This window comes from Amphiura filiformis, chromosome 6 (genome assembly GCF_039555335.1).
Source record: "Amphiura filiformis chromosome 6, Afil_fr2py, whole genome shotgun sequence".
Classification (NCBI taxonomy): Eukaryota; Metazoa; Echinodermata; class Ophiuroidea; order Amphilepidida; family Amphiuridae; genus Amphiura; species Amphiura filiformis.
In genome coordinates this window covers 47,319,794-47,341,532 of record NC_092633.1, presented here as the reverse complement: position 1 = coordinate 47,341,532, position 21,739 = coordinate 47,319,794, and the positions used below count along the sequence as shown (strand labels likewise).

The window sequence follows — 21,739 nt, the reverse complement described above, 5'->3', positions numbered from 1 at the left end:
CCAATAAAAGTGTGTGTCTTAAGGGCTGGGGTATGAGCGTTTGGACAGTATTTATTGTGGGACATTAGAGCACATCAGACATATCGAATTGCATTCTGAATCTGAAGAATGTCCTTCTGATATCAAATAATTTAGATTTTTTGAAATTTGCAATGTAATATACACATTTTATGGCAAATCATTAAAAATTGATATTTTTGATATTTAACAGTACTTGAAGTAAACTTTATAAATCTGATGATTTATACTTAACATGTATGTAGGTGGGAGAAAAGCCGACGATCAATTGAAAATTTTGACCTTTTCTATTTGTATCTTCAATATAAAAGATCAAAATTTTCAATTGATCGTCGGCTTTTCCTCCCAGCTACATACACTTTAAGAAATATGTCATTAGATTTATAACATTTATTTCGAGGACTGTTCTATATCAAAAATTTGAAAAATATCAAATTTTAATTATTTGATATCAGAAAGACATGCTTCGTATTCAGAATGCAATTCGATACGTCTGAGATGCTCTCATGTCCCACAAAAAATACTGTCGAAACGCCATAAACACTCATTCTAGATCCCTTAAATGCTGAGAGTGCAAATTACCAAAGGCCCCTTTACCTGTTTATACATTTTTTTTCCTTTTTATAGATTTAGTAGTATAATATTGTTTTTGTAGTGTTTGTAGAAAAAAATAAAATGTTATTTTTTAAATTGTCTGCAGTGAACGTGTTATTTAATGCGGAAAGTTGTGTTTTGTAAAAGACAGCAGTGGCATAACCAGGAGAGGGCCTGGGGCTGGCATAACCAGGAGAGGGCCCGGGGGCTGGGGCTCTAGGCGAGCATCTTTCATTGGCATATCACAGGTTAACGGTACACGATGGACCTGGGGCCGTGTGTACCAACAGTAAAGTCATTCTGAAATTTTGTGCACTAAAAGCTACTAAAGGGGGTAAGAACAGTTGTTGGTGAAATCATGTTTTCTGTTAGAAGACAAGGTTGCTACGTCGGCACGCATAGTAGGTGATAAAAGTGTTTTTTCAAGTGAAGTGTTTGGATGCGAGCCGTTAGACCAATAGGCCTATAAAATAAACGCCGTGTCAGACAAAAGTCTTTGAACATGGCAAAAGTTCGAAGTCAGCAAAAACATCTAAATCCAGCGATGCTGAGGTCTTCATCAGTGCTCGGGCCCCAGTAAAAGTTAGAAATACTCGGAGACTCTGTTGGTACATTTGCAAGTTGAAGCCCCCTCCCCATTCTGAAAAGTGTCCAGACAGATAGAGAACTGATGGGTGGAAATACATACACCCCCTCCCTCACACACACGCCCCTACATTAAAATGTGCGATTCCCCCACTCTTGGGGAACAGATAATTCAGGCCTTCAAGAGGCTCTATATATATTTCCTATTTTCCCTAGATTTTGATCTCTGCCTATAGTTTCCTGTATTGTTACAAAATGTCTGGTAATTATATTTTTGCCAAAGTGGAATACAACTTGTTTGGTTTTTTTACTTACACTATACGAGTGAATTTTATGTCAAATTGAAGTATCTTTGTGACTTGTGAAAATGCTGCCCTGAGCTAGCTGTGGTGGCACCAGCAGCACCGCAAACCCATGACATATCACCTGGGGGCACTACCACTTAAATATGTATATATATAAGTAGGGCTATTATGACCCTCTTTTTCAGCATCGCTGTCACCCAAAGACCCCTTATTTTTTTCCAAAGACCCCTTATTTTTTCATTTTATCTATGTACCACCATTCAATTTGAATGGCAACTTTCATTTATCACTGATTTTGTTACTTATAACAAAGCCATTTAGAACTGTTTGAGGCTCCTTTTGGCTCAGTCCCACCCAAAGACCTAGTACCTCATACTAAAAAATGTCATTTTCGCACCCAATGATCCCTAATTTAGTTCCAAAAGGTCCAAATTTCACCCAATGACCCCATAATTTGCACATTTTGCTCTCACCTAATGTCAAAAATCATACTCTCACCCAATGACCCCGTCCGCCTATTTTTTTATATATTTTGCTCACACAAAGCCCCTAACACCTAAAATGTCAGCCCTACACCTATATATCACTTGCCAGACTCCAGATGTTATGTTCCAACAAAATGTAAGGAAATTTGCAAATTGTTATTTTGAGATCAGATCCATATACTTCCCTCACGCGTGGTATTTAAAGTCATTGTTTGTTTCCTAAACTGCTTTCGTTCGTTTTCAAATAATGACAATCTCCTTTTCTCCTCTGGCAATTTTCCGCTCATTTTGTGAGGACATGTCACATCTGTCCGTGAGCTGGAAACTGTCAATGATTGAGACCCATGTAGGAAGTTTGGTGCCAGGGTTGGGTGGCCAGGACCTACCCAAGTATTTTTGGAAACTGTTAATGCATTATATGATTGAGGCCCATAGCAAGTTTGGTGCCAGGGTTGGGTGGCCAGGACCTACCCAAGTATTTTTGGAAACTGTTAATGCATTATATGATTGAGGCCCATAGCAAGTTGGGTGCCAGGGTTGGGTGGCCAGGACCTACCCAAGTATTTTTGGAAACTGTTAATGCATTATATGATTGAGGCCCATAGCAAGTTGGGTGCCAGGGTTGGGTGGCCAGGACCTACCCAAGTATTTTTGGAAACTGTTAATGCATTATATGATTGAGGCCCATAGCAAGTTGGGTGCCAGGGTTGGGTGGCCAGGACCTACCCAAGTATTTTTGGAAACTGTTAATGCATTATATGATTGAGGCCCATAGCAAGTTGGGTGCTAGGGTTGGGTGGCCAGGACCTACCCAAGTATTTTTGGAAACTGTTAATGCATTATATGATTGAGGCCCATAGCAAGTTGGGTGCTAGGGTTGGGTGGCCAGGACCTACCCAAGTATTTTTGGAAACTGTTAATACATTATATGATTGAGGCCCATAGCAAGTTGGGTGCTAGGGTTGGGTGGCCAGGACCTACCCAAGTATTTTTGGAAACTGTTAATGCATTATATGATTGGAGGCCCATAGCAAGTTGGGTGCCTGAGTTGGGTGGCCAGGGCCTACCCAAGTATTTTTGTCCTGCAAATGACACCGATTTTGACCCGGGGGTTCTTGGTGGAAATGATGTATGTGGCAGCCGGGGTGCATTTCAGCCATTTAGTTTACTCTGGTGCATTTTCAACCATTTGGGTTTATTGGAGGCCAGCAATTTCATGAAAACTTGGTTTAAGAAAGGTTGTATTTAAACTTGTCTAGAATGAATAGAAAAAGTGCCTGTTAGTCAAGTTGCGAAAATTTCCCAAAAATTGGAGTAATTTTGGATCTGTTTTTCATCAAATTTGGTTTAAAGTCTGGTAGTTTTTCTGAGTCCCAACTGCACAGCCCCACCCAAACCAAAGTTGAGACCCCTCGGGATGATTATCTTATGCCCTAAAATATCATTCACATCACATACTGATGAGCTGATTGCCATTGACAATATTGCAGTGCCAAATTGTTGAACCTTGCTGCTATGGTGGTGTAGCCAGGACTTTTTCAGGGGGGGGGGGGCACTTTGACGGAAATGGTCCAGGGGGGGGGCAAGATGCCCCTTGACTAAAATTGATCTGTCCTTTTTAAAACCAGAATTTCACATTTACTACCCAGTCCCATAGGCTTGCATTTGAATGGTTTACAGCCTTTTACAAATTTTTTTTGTGGACTGAGAGTTTCAGAATCTGATGTCACTTTTTGATGAATCACTTTTGTTGAACTAAGGCTGCAAAATAATTATGAGCCAGGGTAGGGTAAAATTTTCAAATGGCAGCATGCCATGGTGCCTGCTAAAAATCCCTTGCCCTCCCCCCACCTCTTAGCATGCCCAAATATCTTTGCCCTCCCCTTTTGCACATGCCAAATGGTTGGGTTCCCAAACTTTAGGTGTAAATATTTGATTTCGAGCGTAGCGAGCAGACAATTTTACATATTTGAACATTCTGTAGTGTTTTCCTAAGCCTTTTTTCAGCGTATGCCCCATAAATGTGTGAAATTGCTTTCCTCCTCCCGGCCTTTAGTGCTAATTCTATTACTCTTACGACCCATTATTCAAAATCGCGCACTGTGATTTGTTAATACGCGTCACGTGAGAGCCCATTATTCTGCAATAATGGGTCAAGCGCCATAACACATTCTACGCACAGCATTACGCTTGCTTACGCGTGCAATATTTCCGCGATACTCGCTGTCACTTACGCGTATGTGCGCCACCTTGAAGTAAACAACTTAAAATATTTGTGCCAAAAATGATATTTTCTCTTTAAATGTAATAATATTTTCTGGTAATAGAATAGAAATAAAGGGTGCAGCATTATCCTTTACATAAATAATGTGTCCTCGGCAGTAAAAAGCGTTTAAATAATGGGTTCGGCTACGCCTCACCCATTATTTACGTTTTACTGCCTCGGACACATTATTTGGGTAAATATTGCTTGCCCCTTTTCTTGGCCTGCCAAAAAATCTTTAACCCCACCCCCCCATTTTACCCCCTTCTGGCTCATAATTATTGCACAGCTGAAAACTTGTTAGAAAGTCTTCTTTTTCCATATAACTTTTAGCCCACTTGAAGTGTGTAAACAAGAAAAACCAGTAGGCCTAAGTCTGACAAATTAAAATAGGCCTTGGCACATTCCTTTAAAGAAATTGAACCCTCTGTTTAAATCAGACATTGCCTCAGATTAAAATTTTAGTCTCTTTTCTTGGATAGGCCTAGGACTATGAGTTATGACATGGTTTGTCACTTTTACATGTAGATTCAAATACAGTTTCCACTTTCCAGGGTCCCTGCCTCTGTGTGAGACTTTTTAAAGTTTTTAAACTTAAAAGTTTGGTGGCAGCGCCCTCCAAAATTCCTTGGTGAGTGGGTGACGAGCTCCAATAATCGTTCATTGAGCTGCGTTTATCAATCGATCGTCGTAATTATTTTGATTTAGATCCAAAAATACAGTTAAATTTGTCTTTATTTCAGCTTGTATAGTACATTAAGATTAATTTTGACGAGCCAGAGACCATGTTAAGGAACCAAGCGAAAGGTAAGTTGACACGATAAATTCATATATTGTCGATTAACTCAAGTATTTAGGTGAATAATTCCACGTATTTACTTATGCATAATTATAATGATGATATAAATTCATAAACAAGAACTTTCCAGAACACGTCACAGTTCCCTATAATTATTTAGGGAAAATTATTATTACTATTATAGTACTAGTCCGAGGTGCTCTGACGATAACACTCCGATCGCCAGGCAATCTACGTTGTAGTAGGCCAGTGGGACAACGAAAACGCTACGTGAACGAGCTATTATAGTACAAGCAGGCTTTGCCGTTTGAAATTTGCAGGGGAGCTTTTAATCGCTCTCCTTGAGTGCTCCAGGAGAGCAATTTTACTGAATTACATAACATATTGATATTAATTTATTGTTACACCAAAAATAGGCGAGCAATAAAAAGTTCTGCTCAGCTTTATTTGACTTTTAGGGGAGTGGTGGGGAGCAGTCGCTCTAGCTCTCCTAACGGCAAAGCCTGTACAAGGTCAAGGAATTTATACATAGTCTCTGGACAATGTATAAGACTGTTACAGTGCTACTGTACCGGGAATTGTTGAAGGAATATTACACACACAGTCAAGAATAGGATCCGTCACCCGTCATGCCCTAGTGCCGTACTATTACGCTGACTTTCGTATTCGGCGAGGAGGACGATTTCGACCTCCTGGTTTGTTTACAAACAGAGAGGTAGACAAAAAACCGTTCAGCGTGTCCAAACACTCAAGTATCAGAAGGATGGTCCACAATAGCGTGATTCACGTAACCTGAATAGGGATTAAAAAGCTGTCACGTAGAACCATGTGCTTCTATTGTCCAATTTGCCATCAAGATTTCATATGGAAACAGTTCAGACCCAGTACAAGATCATGTCAGAAATTAATATTTTGTTCTGGGTCTGATTATTCGGACTAGTCATGCCCGTTGTTTGGGATCCCTCAGTTTCCCAAAACATCAAACCAACAAAAGCATTTGCACTATGCCCAGCGAGGTCACGTCACACTCGGTGTGACGTGCCCTGAACTCCCAATAACTTTCGTAAGCGACAGACAAATTTTGATTTAGATTAGAGGGAGTCAAAGGTCGCGACCGCGGAAACACCTATTTCCCTGAAGTGCTCTGCTTCATGATTTATTTTTCATGCTTTTACTGGTTTATGATGTCGCTACCAAGCATTTATCATCATCATACTTAATTCCCACTACTCTGGATTGATTTATTTGTGTGATCCCCTCGTCCAAATCATCTTTTGCTGGCAATCTCCATCCTACTCCTCAGTGATTTTTCGCGGGGTTGAAACACCTGTCGGCCATCTTGGTTGGACTACATGATGGCTTGTTTACATTGGCAACTCATGAACTGAGCTGTTTTTCATCTTTCACTTTACCTCATGCGTTTGGATTATACTACTCTACCAGTGTTTAAGGTTTGATACCCTTCTCTCCCTACTGGATACCAAGGTCAGTTATTAGTTATGTTTGACATTCAGACCCTAACTTTGCTGTTGGTTATGCCAGCGTTAGCCACCAATTTTGTCATGGCTGATCAACATGCTACGCCATATAGGTTGATTTCAGTCGATACCATGAACCTTGACTCTATCATGTGGTATCCTGCTGCCAGTTTTGCAGAACCCAACCATTTTACTCATCATAAATTTATGCAGGCTTCAATGATATCCTCACTTTGTATGTTACAATCTTACACCAAGCCTCTAAATTACCAGAGCCATTTGAACTGGAAAGGGGTCCTGCTGTACCTCAGTATTTTGCTTATCACTCAATCTCATGACACTGAGATGAATCCTGGACCATACACTCCTAAATATCCTTGTGGTGTATGTCTCAAGGCGGTGCGCTGGTCCCGTACCAGAACTGCGGTAGCGTGTGACACCTGTAACACTTGGTACCACACCGACTGCATGGGAATGTCCTCTGGAACCTACAAAGACCTTAACAGATCTGATGTGACATGGATTTGTATGAACTGTGACACTCCCAACCATTCATCATCTCTTCTGGACTCCTACATAGTTGATAGTGAGAATAGGTTCCAAGTTCTGTCCAGTATTGACAACTCGGCGATTGACTCATCAAACACTTCCTCCATCTGTAGCACCAATACAACATGCTCAGCTAATGCATCAGTCAATTCTGATATAGGGCCTCCACTTCAACAATCCTCGCCTATTAAAAAGACCACAAGGAAAAATACAACAAGACCACTCAAGGTTCTTTCGGCGAATCTACAAAGTATGAAAGCCAAAAGGGAATCTTTCTGGGAAGCTGTTGAAGCGAGCCAACCTGATGTCATCATCGCTAATGAAACATGGCTAAAGCCTGACTTGCTGAACTCTGAAATGATGCCCCCTGGTTATAACTCGCCCATCAGAAAGGACCGCGCTGACGGCTACGGCGGCGTTCTGCTTGCCACCAAAGGTGATCTTATTGACGGAGAAATTCAACTTGACAGTGACTGCGAAATCATTGCAACCAAAGTTGAAATGGTCAAACAACAACCGCTCATCATCATCTCTGCATATAGACCACCCAAAAATGACCTGCCGTATGCCCAAAACCTTTGTCAAGCTATCAGACAAGTTGTCACCAAATACCCTGCTGCTAGCTTTTGGATCAGCGGTGACTTCAACCTACCCGATATTAACTGGGCTACTGAAGCTATTATTGGTCACCAGTATACCATCGCTATCAACAACTGCTTTCTATCTACCTTCCATGACCTGGGTCTTAGTCAAATTGTGGACTTTCCTACCAGAATTAACAGCACTCTGGATTTGTTTCTGACCAACCGTCCATCTCTGGTTAGTAAGTGCATCCCCTTACCAGGTGTGAGCGACCATGAGATGGTGCTTACCATTTCTGACATCCGAACCAAGCGCCAGAAACCAGCTCGTCGTCTAATTTTGTTGTGGAAGAAAGCTGACATGGCCGTCATCAAGTCTCAACTCCACAAGTTTACTACCTCTTTCGTGTCCGCAAATACAGTCGATAGTCCTGTCAACAGCCTGTGGAACCAAATTAGCACCACTTTGCATGGTATCCTTGAAGAACATGTTCCATCTAAGATGACTTCAACCAGGTTCAACCAACCATGGATCAACAATCGGCTTAAAAGCCTGTCGAGACGGAAGATGAAGGCCTACAAGAAGGCAAAGAAGTCTAATTCACCCAAAGACTGGTCGCGCTACAAGTTGCTCAAGAAGACCATGCAATATAGCTGCCGTAAAACCTATGACTCTTTCATCTGTGACATGATTTGCGGTGAGATGTCATCTAACCCGAAGAAATTTTGGTCTTACATCAAAAGCAAGCGTTGTGACAACTCTGGAGTAGCACCCCTTATGAAAGATGGCATCCTACAGAGTGATAGCACTACCAAAGCCAACCTACTGAACGACCAATTCGTTTCAGCCTTCACAAATGAAGATTCAGCTGACATGCCTATTCTCGGCTCAAGTCCACACCCCGAGGTCCCAATGTTCCAAATAGGATGTGAAGGCGTCCAGAAGCTGTTGTCAAATCTTAAACCACACACTGCTGCTGGTCCAGACAATCTACCAGCCTACTTATTGAAGGAAGGTGCAGAAGAATTGGCTCCAGCTCTTACGCTTTTATTTCAAGCCACCCTCCATCAAGGCAAAATTCCTCATGAATGGAAGTCTGCATATGTTACTCCAATTTTCAAGAAGGGAGATAAGCATCAGCCAGCCAACTACCGGCCCATATCCCTCACTTCTATAGTATGCAAATTGATGGAGCACATCATGCACAGCCAAATTATCAACCACCTTAATGACCATGGTCTTCTCACTGACAAGCAGTTTGGATTTAGGAAGAAACACTGGTGTGATGCCCAGCTCCTCTTGACTGTCCATGACCTGGCAAGTGGACTGCGAGACCAAGAACAGATAGATGCCATCCTTCTGGATTTCTCGAAGGCCTTTGATAAGGTCCCGCACGAGCGTCTCCTCCTAAAACTTCACTTCTATGGCATACGTGGCTCCCTCCTGTCCTGGATTCGTGATTTTCTCACCAACCGAACCCAGCAAGTCATTCTGGAAGGAAAGAAGAGCAACTTAACGAGCGTCACCTCAGGAGTACCGCAGGGAACGGTCTTGGGACCATTACTTTTCCTCATATTCATCAATGACCTTCCGGAATATGTTACTTCTGAGATACGGCTGTTTGCTGATGACTGCCTCTTGTACAGGCCGATTAAGACACAGGCCGATGTCACCATCCTCCAGCATGACTTATCCAATCTCCAAGAGTGGGAGCGCAAATGGCTTATGTCTTTCAACCCTGCCAAATGTGAAGTTCTGAGAGTTACCAACAAGAAAAAGAACATCATCACAGCTGACTACTCCATCCACGGCTCTACTCTCCGCACAGTTGACGAAGCAAAATATCTTGGCGTCACAATCCAAAGCAATCTGTCCTGGAAACCGCACATCAACAACATCTGCAAAAAATCCAACAGCACCCTGGGCTTCTTACGTAGGAACCTGAGAAAATCTCCATCCAACATCAAGGAGCAGGCCTACAAAACATATGTTCGTCCAACCTTAGAATACTCTTCTACTGTATGGGACCCTCACACCAAGGACCTGTCATCAAAGATCGACATGGTGCAGAGACGTGCGGCCAGGTTTGTCCTGTCAGATTACCATCCCAGACACAGCGTGACACAGATGCTAAACAAACTCCAATGGCAGACTCTGAGCGAACGCCGGGCACATAGCAAAACCATCATGCTCTACAGGATCGTCCATGGCCTTGTCGCTATTCCATGTGGTCCACCCTATTTCCATCCATCCACTTGTGGCGCAACAAGAGGTCACCATCTGCAATTCAGACAACATCACTGCAGAATCCAGTCCTACCAGTACTCCTTCTTTCCAAGTGCCATCTGCCTGTGGAATGTGCTCCCAGCTTCAGTAGTGTCGGCCCCGTCCCTGGAGGCCTTCCGGAGCCGGTTGAGCCCACTGCAGCTTCGTTAGATGTGGAGAGGACTTTTTTACTCGCACTTCATCACCAATCTTCACCTGCACGTCTTCGAATTTGTGTTTCCGCTCGCACCCTTTGCACCGCACACGGTACGACAATACTCGAAAGTTCAACTTTTAAGAGGGATGTACTTACTGGAAGAAAGAAAGACAAATTGCAGGAAAGCGTGCCAATTTAAGCTTCCTGTAATATCTATTGCACATAACGTACGAAGTCACAAACTTACAAACTTCAATATGCACTTCAAATACAGCAGACCAGCTGTTAATTATAACCGATCCTGTAGAATAACTTACATAATCTTCAATTTCATGGAATCCCGTTGCTCAGAATTGCAAATGTCATTTTTATCTGTCAAATCCGCTGTGTATGTGCTCAGAGATTTTATGATATGCTCCATAAATCACAGGTGTGAAACTGACTTTATACCAGCTCGCTCGCTTTTAAAGCTAGCAGAAAAGCGAAGCCTCCGGCTACCTCGTGGCATGACGTCATCATGGACGTACGTACAAAATTTCCGATGGGCGCCTTATTTATTTGTAACCCGTTTTGTGATTGGTTGCAAACACCATTCATCGCAATCGTAAGCCAATCAATGAAGGCGATGGCCTTTTACGGTATGAATTAATGTGACCTGCCAGTAAAGTACGTCTAACCTGATTGGTTTACAAAAATAATTGGATACGGTATTTGCTAAGCCAGTCAGCGGGCTCGATGCTTAACAACCTGGTCGTAGAGTTTTTTGGTTTTTTTTAATAGGCGAATTCACATGGTGATCCAGCGATCGAGTATAAATTCAGCATGACTTCTGCTTTAAGGGGGTACTACACCCCTGGCCAATTTTGTGCCTATTTTTGCATTTTTCTCAAAAATTATAGCGCATTGGTGACAAGTAAGATCTGTATATTATAGGGGCAAGGACTACAACTACTGTACTGAAAATTCAGCAACTCAAGGCAAGTAGTTATTGATTTATTGATCAAATATTGGTTTTCCCTCATTTTTGGCTATAACTCCACAACTGTTGTCTGTGCTGAAATAAAATTTCCAGTGCAATAGTTGTAGTCCTTGCCTTAATATACATATCTTACTTGTCACCAATCGCTTTACTTTTGGAGAAAATGCAAAAATAAACCCAAAATTGGGCAGAGGTGTAGTACTATTAACAGGTGCAATAACAATACGTGGACACAATCAGTGACATTTACACAATGCAATTAATGAATTATTTATGACATGCATGGGCTGGATTTTACGATCGAGGTAAGGTTTTCGGCCTGTCCCTGCGTGAATATCGTTACTTTTCAGCATCAAAGATACTTGCGAGTTGCGATGACCAGTTTTTTGCGGACACTTTGATAACAGGTAACTTTTATAGGTCATAGGGTAGAAACGATAGTTGCACAATTGTACGAAAATATACATTTTGTTATAGGCCTAAAATGTTTACAAAAATATATTGGTCCGTACGTTGTGCATGTATTCAGTTGTTCGACGTATACATTTGCACATACTTTAATATTAAAGGCAAACCTCAGTTAACACATTTGCTACATGTAGTCAGCCAAATTTTAATTGGCCCAAATCGGGGCCCAAACACAATATGTGACGTGTCATGTCAAAGAGACACTTTTCGTAAATGAGATATATCCAAAAATCTACCGGTGGGTGATTTTTTCACAATTTGGGTTTGTTACGAATTTGTGATGTTGTTAATGTTAAAAATATTGTCTGATAGTTTCAGACCGGAATATAACTGACATCTTGTATTTTTTGAGACATTTTTCAAGTTAAAAGCCATATTATAACATTTGCTGAGGAAGACGCCCTCACTGAATTTTTAAAATTCCTTTTAATTTAAATTGTACTTTATAAAAACCAATATACCCTGCAAAAATCAAGACTCTAGGTGCTGTAGTTTTGTCAAAATCCTAGATTTTGAATAAAACGCCGGAACCGGCGCTTTATTATTACGATGGAATTATTAGTCGAATGCATACACGATGTTCATAACACACAATGCATTACACGGCGTGCGGGGCGGTGATATACACAACAAAGGGTCGTACCACAACATGACCGAAGGAGTGGTGCGTATTGGGGACATGTGCGCTGGTAGTAAATTCCAATTTTCTTTGCTTTGCCGTGGTTATGCGGCTCAAAAATAAAAGGGAAAAAGCTAACATTTTATGGCAAAGAAATGCTAATCTATTTTGTTTGAAAATGTTATAATATGGCTTTAATTCCTGCCCTTAACACTGTCAATAATATTTTAAAGGCCCGATATCTCAATTTCCAATTTTATAATACCATAACTTCCGAACTCAATATCTTCGCTTAGGAATGTCCGATTTCATTGGGGGAAATGGCGTTGTGGCACAAAATATCTCTATATTTAAGATATATATGTAAAAACCTCAAAATTTAGCCTATAACCTGCCCAAAAGTGTCTCCTTTTGACATGACACGTCACATATACATATTTTACATAGAAAAGATCCAATATGAGATCCAATTTGAGTGTCAAATTGAGATATAATCCACCCAATTAGTTTTTATTGGGTGCTAACTATTATAGTTGGTGAAGTATGGTACATGGAACCAGATGTACCCAGTGTCTGGACTTCTCATGGTCAAGTATATTAGGTTTAATTGCTGTTCATGATCTTTTGTAAACAACCAATTCATGCCTCTTGTTCTGTGTCCTCAAACAAGGTCAACCCTCTGATGTTGAATGCATTTGTAGTAAACTATAAATAGTAACTTCAAAAGATTTTTCAGCTTTTCTCCAGTTAAGTTTGAGAGTGAGGGAATTAAACAAATCTTAATCAAGTTTGTAGGGAAAAAAATAGAGAATGCAATTTTCAATGTTTCAGAAGTGTTAGCCGAGAATGTGATAAATTTGATACGCACGTTCCTACAGAAAAGTGGTTTCATTTCATTCTTGAGCACCAACATTGAGTGAAAAATATGTCAGGTACTTTTAAGTGAGAAATAAAAAACAGGTAGGCCAAAAATCATTTGCACAAAACTAGAGTATAGTAAAATAGCGAACTTAATTACTAGCAAAGGAATATCCAACAGAATAGTTCAAAAAAATTAAATAAAAAGAGTTTTGTAATGTGGAAATAATTCATCATCTAGAGAAAACTGAAACAAAACCCCGGACAAAACCCTGATAATGTGGGATACATTAGTGTAGTATCAATAACACATACATGCACTGGTATTGACCTTGTCTTCTTGGCAGACATGATCTGTAACTTGTAATATAAGCACTAAATCTAGGCCTTGCTCTACCAAATGATCCCCATCCAACTTCTTTGACCATGAGATGACAAACATTTTGTACTAAGCACCAATTGGGTGATTATGGATCTCATATTGGTACTCAAATTCATTCTCAAATTGCATCTCAATTCTATCCAATTTGAGATGATTTTCAAAATGAGATCCATTTTCCAAAATGAGATAGTTCTGTACAACAGTGTTTGTTTTTTAATTGATGCATTAAAAGTTGGCTGAATATTTAAGAGATGTAACTTTGCTACGGAAAGTGCTACAGCTGTATGACAAACGATTTTCAGTTTTGGCTTTCTTTATTCAAGGGCTTTAATTTGATATCAGTCCTTTATTTTTGAGGAGCGCAATCGCATGAGGCGCTTCTACTGCGCTCCTCAAAGCATAGTCGGGAGTGTTAATAACAGCGCTTCTTATTTGGAATTACGATCATTTTAAACAAAATGTCAAAAATATTGCTCACTAACATATCAATCACCCTAAATAACGATCTGTTGAAACAACATGCACACCAACATACTCCCCAACCTTCAATGGAACTCACTTAAGGGGGTACTACTACTACACCCCTGTCCAATTTTGTGCCTATTTTTGCATTTTTATCAAAAATTATAGCACATTGGTGACAAGTAAGATATGTATATTATAGGGGCAAGGACTACAATGAAAATTCAGCAACTCAAAGCAAGTAGTTATTGATTTATTGATCAAATATTGGTTTTCCCTCATTTTTGACTGTAACTCCACAACTGTTGTCTGTGCTGAAATAAAATTTCCAGTGCAGTAGTTGCAGTCCTTGCCCCTATAATATACATATCTTACTTGTCCCCAATGCGCTATAATTTTTGAGAAAAATGCAAAAATGGGCACAAAAGTGGGCAGGGGTGTAGTACCCCCTTAAAAATAGGACAGTAAGCAGATTAACTGTACTCCAGAAATCAAGACAGAACCTCCTCGCCCTGCCGGTAAATGACCTCCTACTGCCGGTCCGACGTCAGTCACGGCACCAACATTCCAACTGCTACCAAGTCATACATTTTTTACATAAATTCACTCTTTCAAACCTTATTCTTACTCATCAAAATGTGTTTGCATGCATGTAGTTTGTTTATTTGATATTTATTTATGAACTTGTTTGGTACCATTGTTTTCCTTGGATATTGGCCTTTCAATTTCTGAAACAAAAAGTAATGATTTTCATTTGTACTAATTACTGTAACTCGTTAAGCCTAATTACTTAATCTGGGGTGGCTCATGTTGAGGAGGATCACAATGCTGTACAACGGTGATTTAATATGTACACTATTGTTTCAAACATTGATGGATTTCTACTTGTTTCTAAATTCTGTACTTGATCTCGGCCAAGTGATATCATGTTTAGCATTCATTGCCTCAATATAAAATTATTAGACAATTAAAAATGACTAATTACTTGTTGCTACATACATTAATAAAGTTCATTGACCTCTATATGCATTTGAATAGGGATTTAATGTAGGGAACATTCAAAAGGGTGCTATGGACAAACGAAACAGGTTCAAATCCTTGGTTGTGATCCTCTTTACTTCAGTAAACTAAAAACTAGTAAAACATAGAAAGTTTGCGACAAATCTGAAAGAGCGCCCTCACGCTCAATTTTGATCCAAAAAGTCCATTTTTACGAAAACGCTTTGTTGAATTCTCTAAAACTTTCAAAACTGGATAGTTGAGCTTATTTTACATCTAGTTACATACCTCAATCATAAAAAAATTGCATTTCCAGTGCCAGTTAAGGGGCGTTTTGAAGAAATTTATATAAATATTGATAGATTTTTGACCACCCAGTATCTACATAATTGAAGTGCTTGACCGGTAAAAGTTCCATGGCTGGGTGGGCAATTAAGTTAGATATATATATTTTAAAAACATGAGTTTAAACTTAACATTATCAATGTACATCGAGGAGTGACACCCCTAACTGAATTACTATTTTCATCCTTATTTTGTTTATTACACCCTGTTTATTTTATGGGTCACCCTGCATTCGAAATCGTTTGAGTATATGCTCTCAGAATATATACTTTTATTGGGTTCTAATGTAAACTTTTGAAGTTATAATACCAAACCTGTAGCTAGAAGCATGTGATTCGCTTGAAAAATGCACATATATGCAATGCAATCGGTACCCAATATAAAAAACATGTGATGCTGTTTTGTTTTTTAATTGATGCATTAAATGTTGGCTGAATATTTTTGTCAATCTTTGACAAGATGTAACTTTGCTATAGAAAGCGCTATGGCAAAAGTTTTGGCTTTCTCTACTCAAGAACTTTAAGGTGGTACCACACCCCTTGATCAATTTGTGTCTCATCATCATCAGTCGGCTGCGGAGGCGACTACAAGGTTTCTCCAGCTAATGCGATCTTGGGCAAGCGAAACAATTTTGTTTGGCTGCAGCATCCCTTCAGTATCTCCCAGGAGGTGCTGGACATACTGTAAGTACAGTGTGCACGGCCGTGCCGGTTTCCTCTTCCCATGTGGTGGAATATAAAGCGCATATTCTTTCACAGGCTCGCCATCTTCAAGGCGCAGTATATGGCGAGAAATTTGAGTTGATGAATCTTGACTCTGGCAACCAGTGGAGTGGTGTTGGTCAGGTTGTAGATGGTTTCATTTGGAATCCGATCCACACGCTTGATGTTTAACATGACTGCAAGATGTTGCAAATGCATTGATCTTGTTTTCCATGTCCTTGGTAATTACCCATGACTCGCACCCGTACAGAAAGACAGTAACACACATTGTCTGAAACAGCTTGATTTTTGTTTCGATTGGCAGGGATGGGCTTCTCCAAAGGCGTTCCAGTTTCCAGAAAGCTGCCCAGGCTAGTGCTTTTCTTCTTTTTAGGTCTCCAAGACTAGAGCTCATCTTGGAACCCAAATACCTGTTTACGTTTACATGGTTAATCGACCGGATTGTGGTCCATTTAAACGGATAGACAAATTACCAGTAATTTATACCCCTATTCATCTCTCAAGGAGGTTTCACAGCTATGGTCAAGATGAAGACTTTTATCAGGGCTGTCAACTTTTTGGAATTGCTTGGCGTGAGACAGAGGCGTACTGGGATTTGCCAGTTCATGACGCTGTGTGAGATTTTACTCATTTTCCAGCTTATACTACCTTGGCGTGAGACTGTGAGAAAGTGACCCAATGCGTGAGACTCACGGCCAATGCGTGAGAGTTGACAGCCCTGCTTTTATTGAGATTTTAAAATGATTTAGGCTATTTTCACATCTGACCATGTGAGACGTGTTGTATGTTGGATTTGGAAAAAAAAGAAATTTACTTAAGCGGGTGATTTTATTAATGCACGCTTGAGCTTTGAGACAAACTATTAGCATGATTATTGCACAGTCATTAACCTCATTCAGCCACAAGATGATAGCATACTTGATGGGTTGCGGTCAAGTTTGACACAAGATTTTGAATCATATGCTCGCTTTTTATACAATATGATATTTTGTCACTGCACACTCTTTCAGCAGATACGCTGGCAGGTTATCTGGGCATACGCTGTGTGTGGTTTAATCTGCAACAGGAGATGATAGCATACTTGATGGGTTGCGGTCAAGTTTTACACAAGATTTTGAATCATAAGCTCGCTTTTTATACAATATAACATTTTGCTTTGAGAGTGGAGACATGATGCTTCTAAAAATAATTCACTGGGTCATTTATGACATTTGGTCTAATTGCAGCTTCCTCATGATGGTTTCTGAAGGTGCTTAAGTGGACTATTGACTTTGCCTTGCGGTTAACATTTTTAACACAGGACTCTATGGAGAGTTAGGCCAATTTCAGGCCTAACTAAAATTGGTCATGATGTAATGCATCTTTAAATGAATCTGGCTTGTGATTGGTCGCCCAGATCTTGTTATTGTTTAAATCCTCCCGACACGTACCATTACCATTAACTATACATGGTACACAACTATACAGTGCACAACTTATAAGTTCCCCCTAATGCTTTTTGAAATAAATCGAAAATTATTTAACGAAATGTAAAATTGTAAAAAGGTATGAGTAACCTTATTTGTTTTACAAATCTGGGCCAATTTGTAGTGTCACACATCATTGCGTTTGGCCACAATGGTTCATTATGTAAAAAAGAGGGAGTTTTAAAAGTTGCACCTTAGTCCATAGGAGTCAATTGTCAAACAATACAGTATGTTAGGCCTGTCCATGTGTTTGTAATGGAAATAAAACTTAAAGTCTAGATGTTTAGTAGGGGATGTGTCCTCCTGCACTGTTGACAAGTGCATTGCAACGTCGCCGCATGCTGTTTATTAAATTTCGGACCCGTTGCTGGTCCATGTTGTTCCATACATGTTGGATTGCTCGGGTTAGCTCTTGCAGAGTTGTGTTTTCATTGATAAGGGGCTCATAGATGCTCAATGGGGTTCATGTCAGGAGATTTTGCTGGCCCATCTGACGAGCAATTTATTTCACCGGTACATTTTATCCAGCAAACCTATTGCTCTACCGCGAAGAAATTCTGGCAAACGCGGCATTATTAAAATGTGACTTTTCACATGTGATGAACTACTGGCAATGGGGTCTATTCTCACTGCAGTACATATCCCTTCCATCTCAGACATTTATCATTAAAAACATCTGCTTTGCTTTTTAAGAAGAAGAAGAAGAATACCAAAGATTACGTTTTCTTTTACAAACACATGAATATCCCTGGCCTACTGTATTGTTTGAGAATTGAGTCCTATGGACTCAGATGCAACTTTTAACACTGTTTAAAACGGTCTCCTTTTTTTACATAATGAACCATTGTGACTGAACGCAATGACGTGTGACGCTAAAATTTGGTCCACATGTGTAAAACAAATAAGGCTACCCATATCATTTTACAGGTTTGCATTTCGTCAAATAGTTTTCGATTTATTTTTAAAAATATGTAGGGGGGAACTTACAAGTTGTGCACCCTATATCTATGAAATCTGGGCGCTTTTGTGCTGGCGCGAAAAGTTGGTGGATGAACGTGCGCATCTAGCACGTATTGTACCACCATGCTTAGTCTTGTGGTTAGATTTGATTGATAAACAAGTATGATTGACAGTGTGTTTTAGAGAACAAAGTCCCGGGGTAAAGTTCTGCTTAAAAGTGAAAGTCCATAGTCGATTTTTAACTCGGATAATAAACTGGCAGATTCTAAAATTAGAATTGTTCAGTATTGAAGTGCCATTATAGTTATGCCATTATGATATGTTGCATTCAATAATATAAGCCTATGTATACTTTACTTTTACTGTCACAAATATAATTATATAAAATTTTCATAACCATTTTATACTAGTATTTTGATGTAATAAATATCACTATAATTTCAAGTTCAAATGAATGCGTTCATCATGATTAATAACCTATTTTTATTTATCAAAAATCGACCATGGCATAGTCTAAAAGGTGCTAGACTTACTTTAAAATGTTGACAGTCAACCAGGCTTCCCCTTACCCTTCTTCTTCTTCTTCTTCTTCTTCTTCCATGGTTGTGGTATAGATGAGTATCAAACGCACTGCGAGGGTGGTAATGCGTGGTACAAGCATGACATAAACAAAACAAATTCTGCGCAAAATAAACAGGTGCGAGTAAAAACTGGTAGCAAGATGATTACTGATTGAGGGAACAGAATGCAGCTGGGTCGGTTGACAGGCTGTTCCAGTCACGGATGGTGCGTGGAAAGTATGAGTTTAAGTAAGCTGTCGAATTACACCGCGGATATTGAAAGCGGGAACCATGGCCTCTGGTGATTGAGCTAGTGGAGTCATGTACTGGGACCACCTGATGTTGATGAGGTCAAACCGTATGCGATACACCATCTCCAGTCTGCTTTGGAGACGTCTGGTAGCCAAGGTGGGCCATTGGAGATCTTGAACCATGGCTGACACACTGCTGGAGCGATCATAGTCACCTGTGACAAACCTAGCACAACTTCTCTGAACCTGCTCAATCTTTCTGATGTTGCGTTGAGTATGAGGGTCCCAGGATGTGGCGGCATACTCAACTATAGGGCTAATGAAGGTTTTGTAGCTGGTCTCTTTGATCTTGTGTCCACAGTGGCTGATGTTTCTGCTAAGGAAGGCTCTGATGGAATTGGCTTTCTTTGCCCTTAGTGGATCATTATAATACATACTTGTATACATATTTCTGGCATATGGAGTTGTCTAAGGAATTTTGGTTGACAGGTCCTTCCAGTGGTGGTACTTAAATAATTTTGTTCGGGGATGTGCCATGCAGACACTGGGATGCTGCATTTCACTATGTATACCTAGTTTTGACTGTTTTTATTTTTTGCAACCCATCAGTACATACCAAATTTTCATCAAAAACACCCAAATGTGCTCATTGGGAACATTTAAGGGCATTTTTGTTCAAATGCATTGATCTACTCTGAAAACCCACCCATCGATTACCAAAATTGCTGACAATGTTACCCCCCCCGCCCCCCCCCCGTTTTCCTTCAACAGGAACAGTCCCAGAGAAGCAAATTGACCTCAGACAGGTTTGATGAGATTAAGGCTGGCATTTTCGGGCGGGTAAACGGGTACCCGCTGAGATTACATTACCCGGGTAGGAAATACCCCCCCGGGTACCCGAAATTTAAAAAAAAATCATTCATGGTTGACCTAAAAAAAAATAAAAAAAAAATTTTCAAGATGTTTTGTATTTTTAATATGAAAATTGATAATTTGTATTCATGTCATAGTCTATTAATGATTTCAAAATGCATTGAATTTGAATGCATTTTGAAATCATTAATAGAGTATGACATGAATACAAAGTATCGATTTTCATATTAAAAATACAAAATATCTTGATTTTTTTTTAATTTTTTTTTTTTTTTTTTTTTTTTTTAGGTCAACCATGAATGATTCTAACATTTAGGTCTAGGTCCAGGGACACTACAAAACCGAAGAAAAAACAACAACTTAAAATCACGAAAATAAAAACTCGCGAAAATAACCTTTTGCATTAGGTTTCTATTGTATCAATATCAAAACCGCGAAATTTAATTCTCGCGCAATTGACAAAATATTGACTTTTACAGTACTTGATATTATTTCCCCTTAACTTACGAACTTACCTACCAATTATCTACCAACAATTTTAGTGTCCAGGCAGAGCATGGTTCCAATGAAATATTTCCATTCCCCATTTCGAGGACTCTATAACTTAGGCCTAAAAAATTGTTTGATTAGCGTAACATGAAAAAAAAAAATTAGGGTAGGTCGGTAGGAAATTTTTATTTAAAAAAAAAAAATTTTACACACATTTTAAGCTGAAAATCATGAATTTTTTCTTTTTTTTAAATTTAATTTTTTTAGGCCTTAGTTTGGAAGCAAGATATGGATTTGATTTTAGCCCCTTGCCCCCCCCCCCCCGTAGCACCGCCACTGCGCATTGGCCCATCAAAAACACCTTAATTTGTGTCTGAAATTTTCATGCGCTTTGCACGCAAAAACAGGACCATAATATGCTCGACCATGACCCCCCTAATTTTTAATGCTTCCGCCGCCACTGATGCAATATCACATGATGTAAACATTGAACAGTCGGTAACTGAGTCAGTTGGTCTAATTACAGCTGACCATTAATTAGCCCTGCCTGAGCTGGAAGGTGCTAGAATAGACCTACTTCCTTTGGTCAACCAGGCTTCCCCTTCCCAAATGGTGGATCATAATAATACATGCACTTGTGCCTAACTAGATCAAGCATCTACACACACTAAGGGACTACACTACGCAAGTATTAAATGCAACCGGAAATACAATATTGCTGAATAAGAAGAATTCTGCATACTGTAAGTTGAACGTTGATCCAATATCTTTAGACTTTTCAAATTCAATAATGTATGGTATTAAGACATAGGCTATACTGTTTTAACCAATTATGGTGCATGCAGGGCCAGATTTACCTTTTTGGGGGCCCTGGCAGGGGTAGCGCTAGAACTAAACACTCCAGTGTCTGCAGAGACCCCCAAACTTGCAGACAATTAAAAAGTAGGGGGTCCGGAGTAGAGTTTGGTGAGTCCGAGTTGCACAAATGCAGCATGGTATGTCTGCAATAGCGCTAGATTGAAAAACTGGGGGCTGCAGGGACCCCTGAACTTAAAAAACAGGGGGTCCCAACTCTATTTTGGTGGGTCCGGGACCCCAAAAAGCAACCTAGCGCTACCCCTGGCCGGCCCGCCCTGGGCCAGGCTAAAATTTGGAGGCCCTAATCTCACAGTGAGGAAGGCATACTTCGCACTCAAAGAGGCCAAGTTTTCAATTTCAGCTCAAAA

At 40.0% G+C, this 21,739-nt stretch overlaps 2 protein-coding genes across 2 annotated transcripts in view; both read left to right on the top strand.

Moving 5' to 3' along the window:
• Window positions 1-4,915: 4,915 nt before the first annotated feature.
• Window positions 4,916-21,739, top strand: part of LOC140155514 (band 3 anion transport protein-like) — a 93,326-nt gene continuing 76,502 nt past the window's right edge. Inside the window, 1 exon segment of the mRNA XM_072178385.1 lies at window positions 4,916-5,057. The gene's annotated coding sequence lies outside the window, so the exon portion shown is untranslated.
• Window positions 6,585-10,094, top strand: LOC140154568 (uncharacterized). Its single transcript, XM_072177135.1, has one exon. It carries the CDS (start codon window positions 6,585-6,587, stop codon window positions 10,092-10,094), a length of 3,510 nt encoding a protein of 1,169 aa, XP_072033236.1.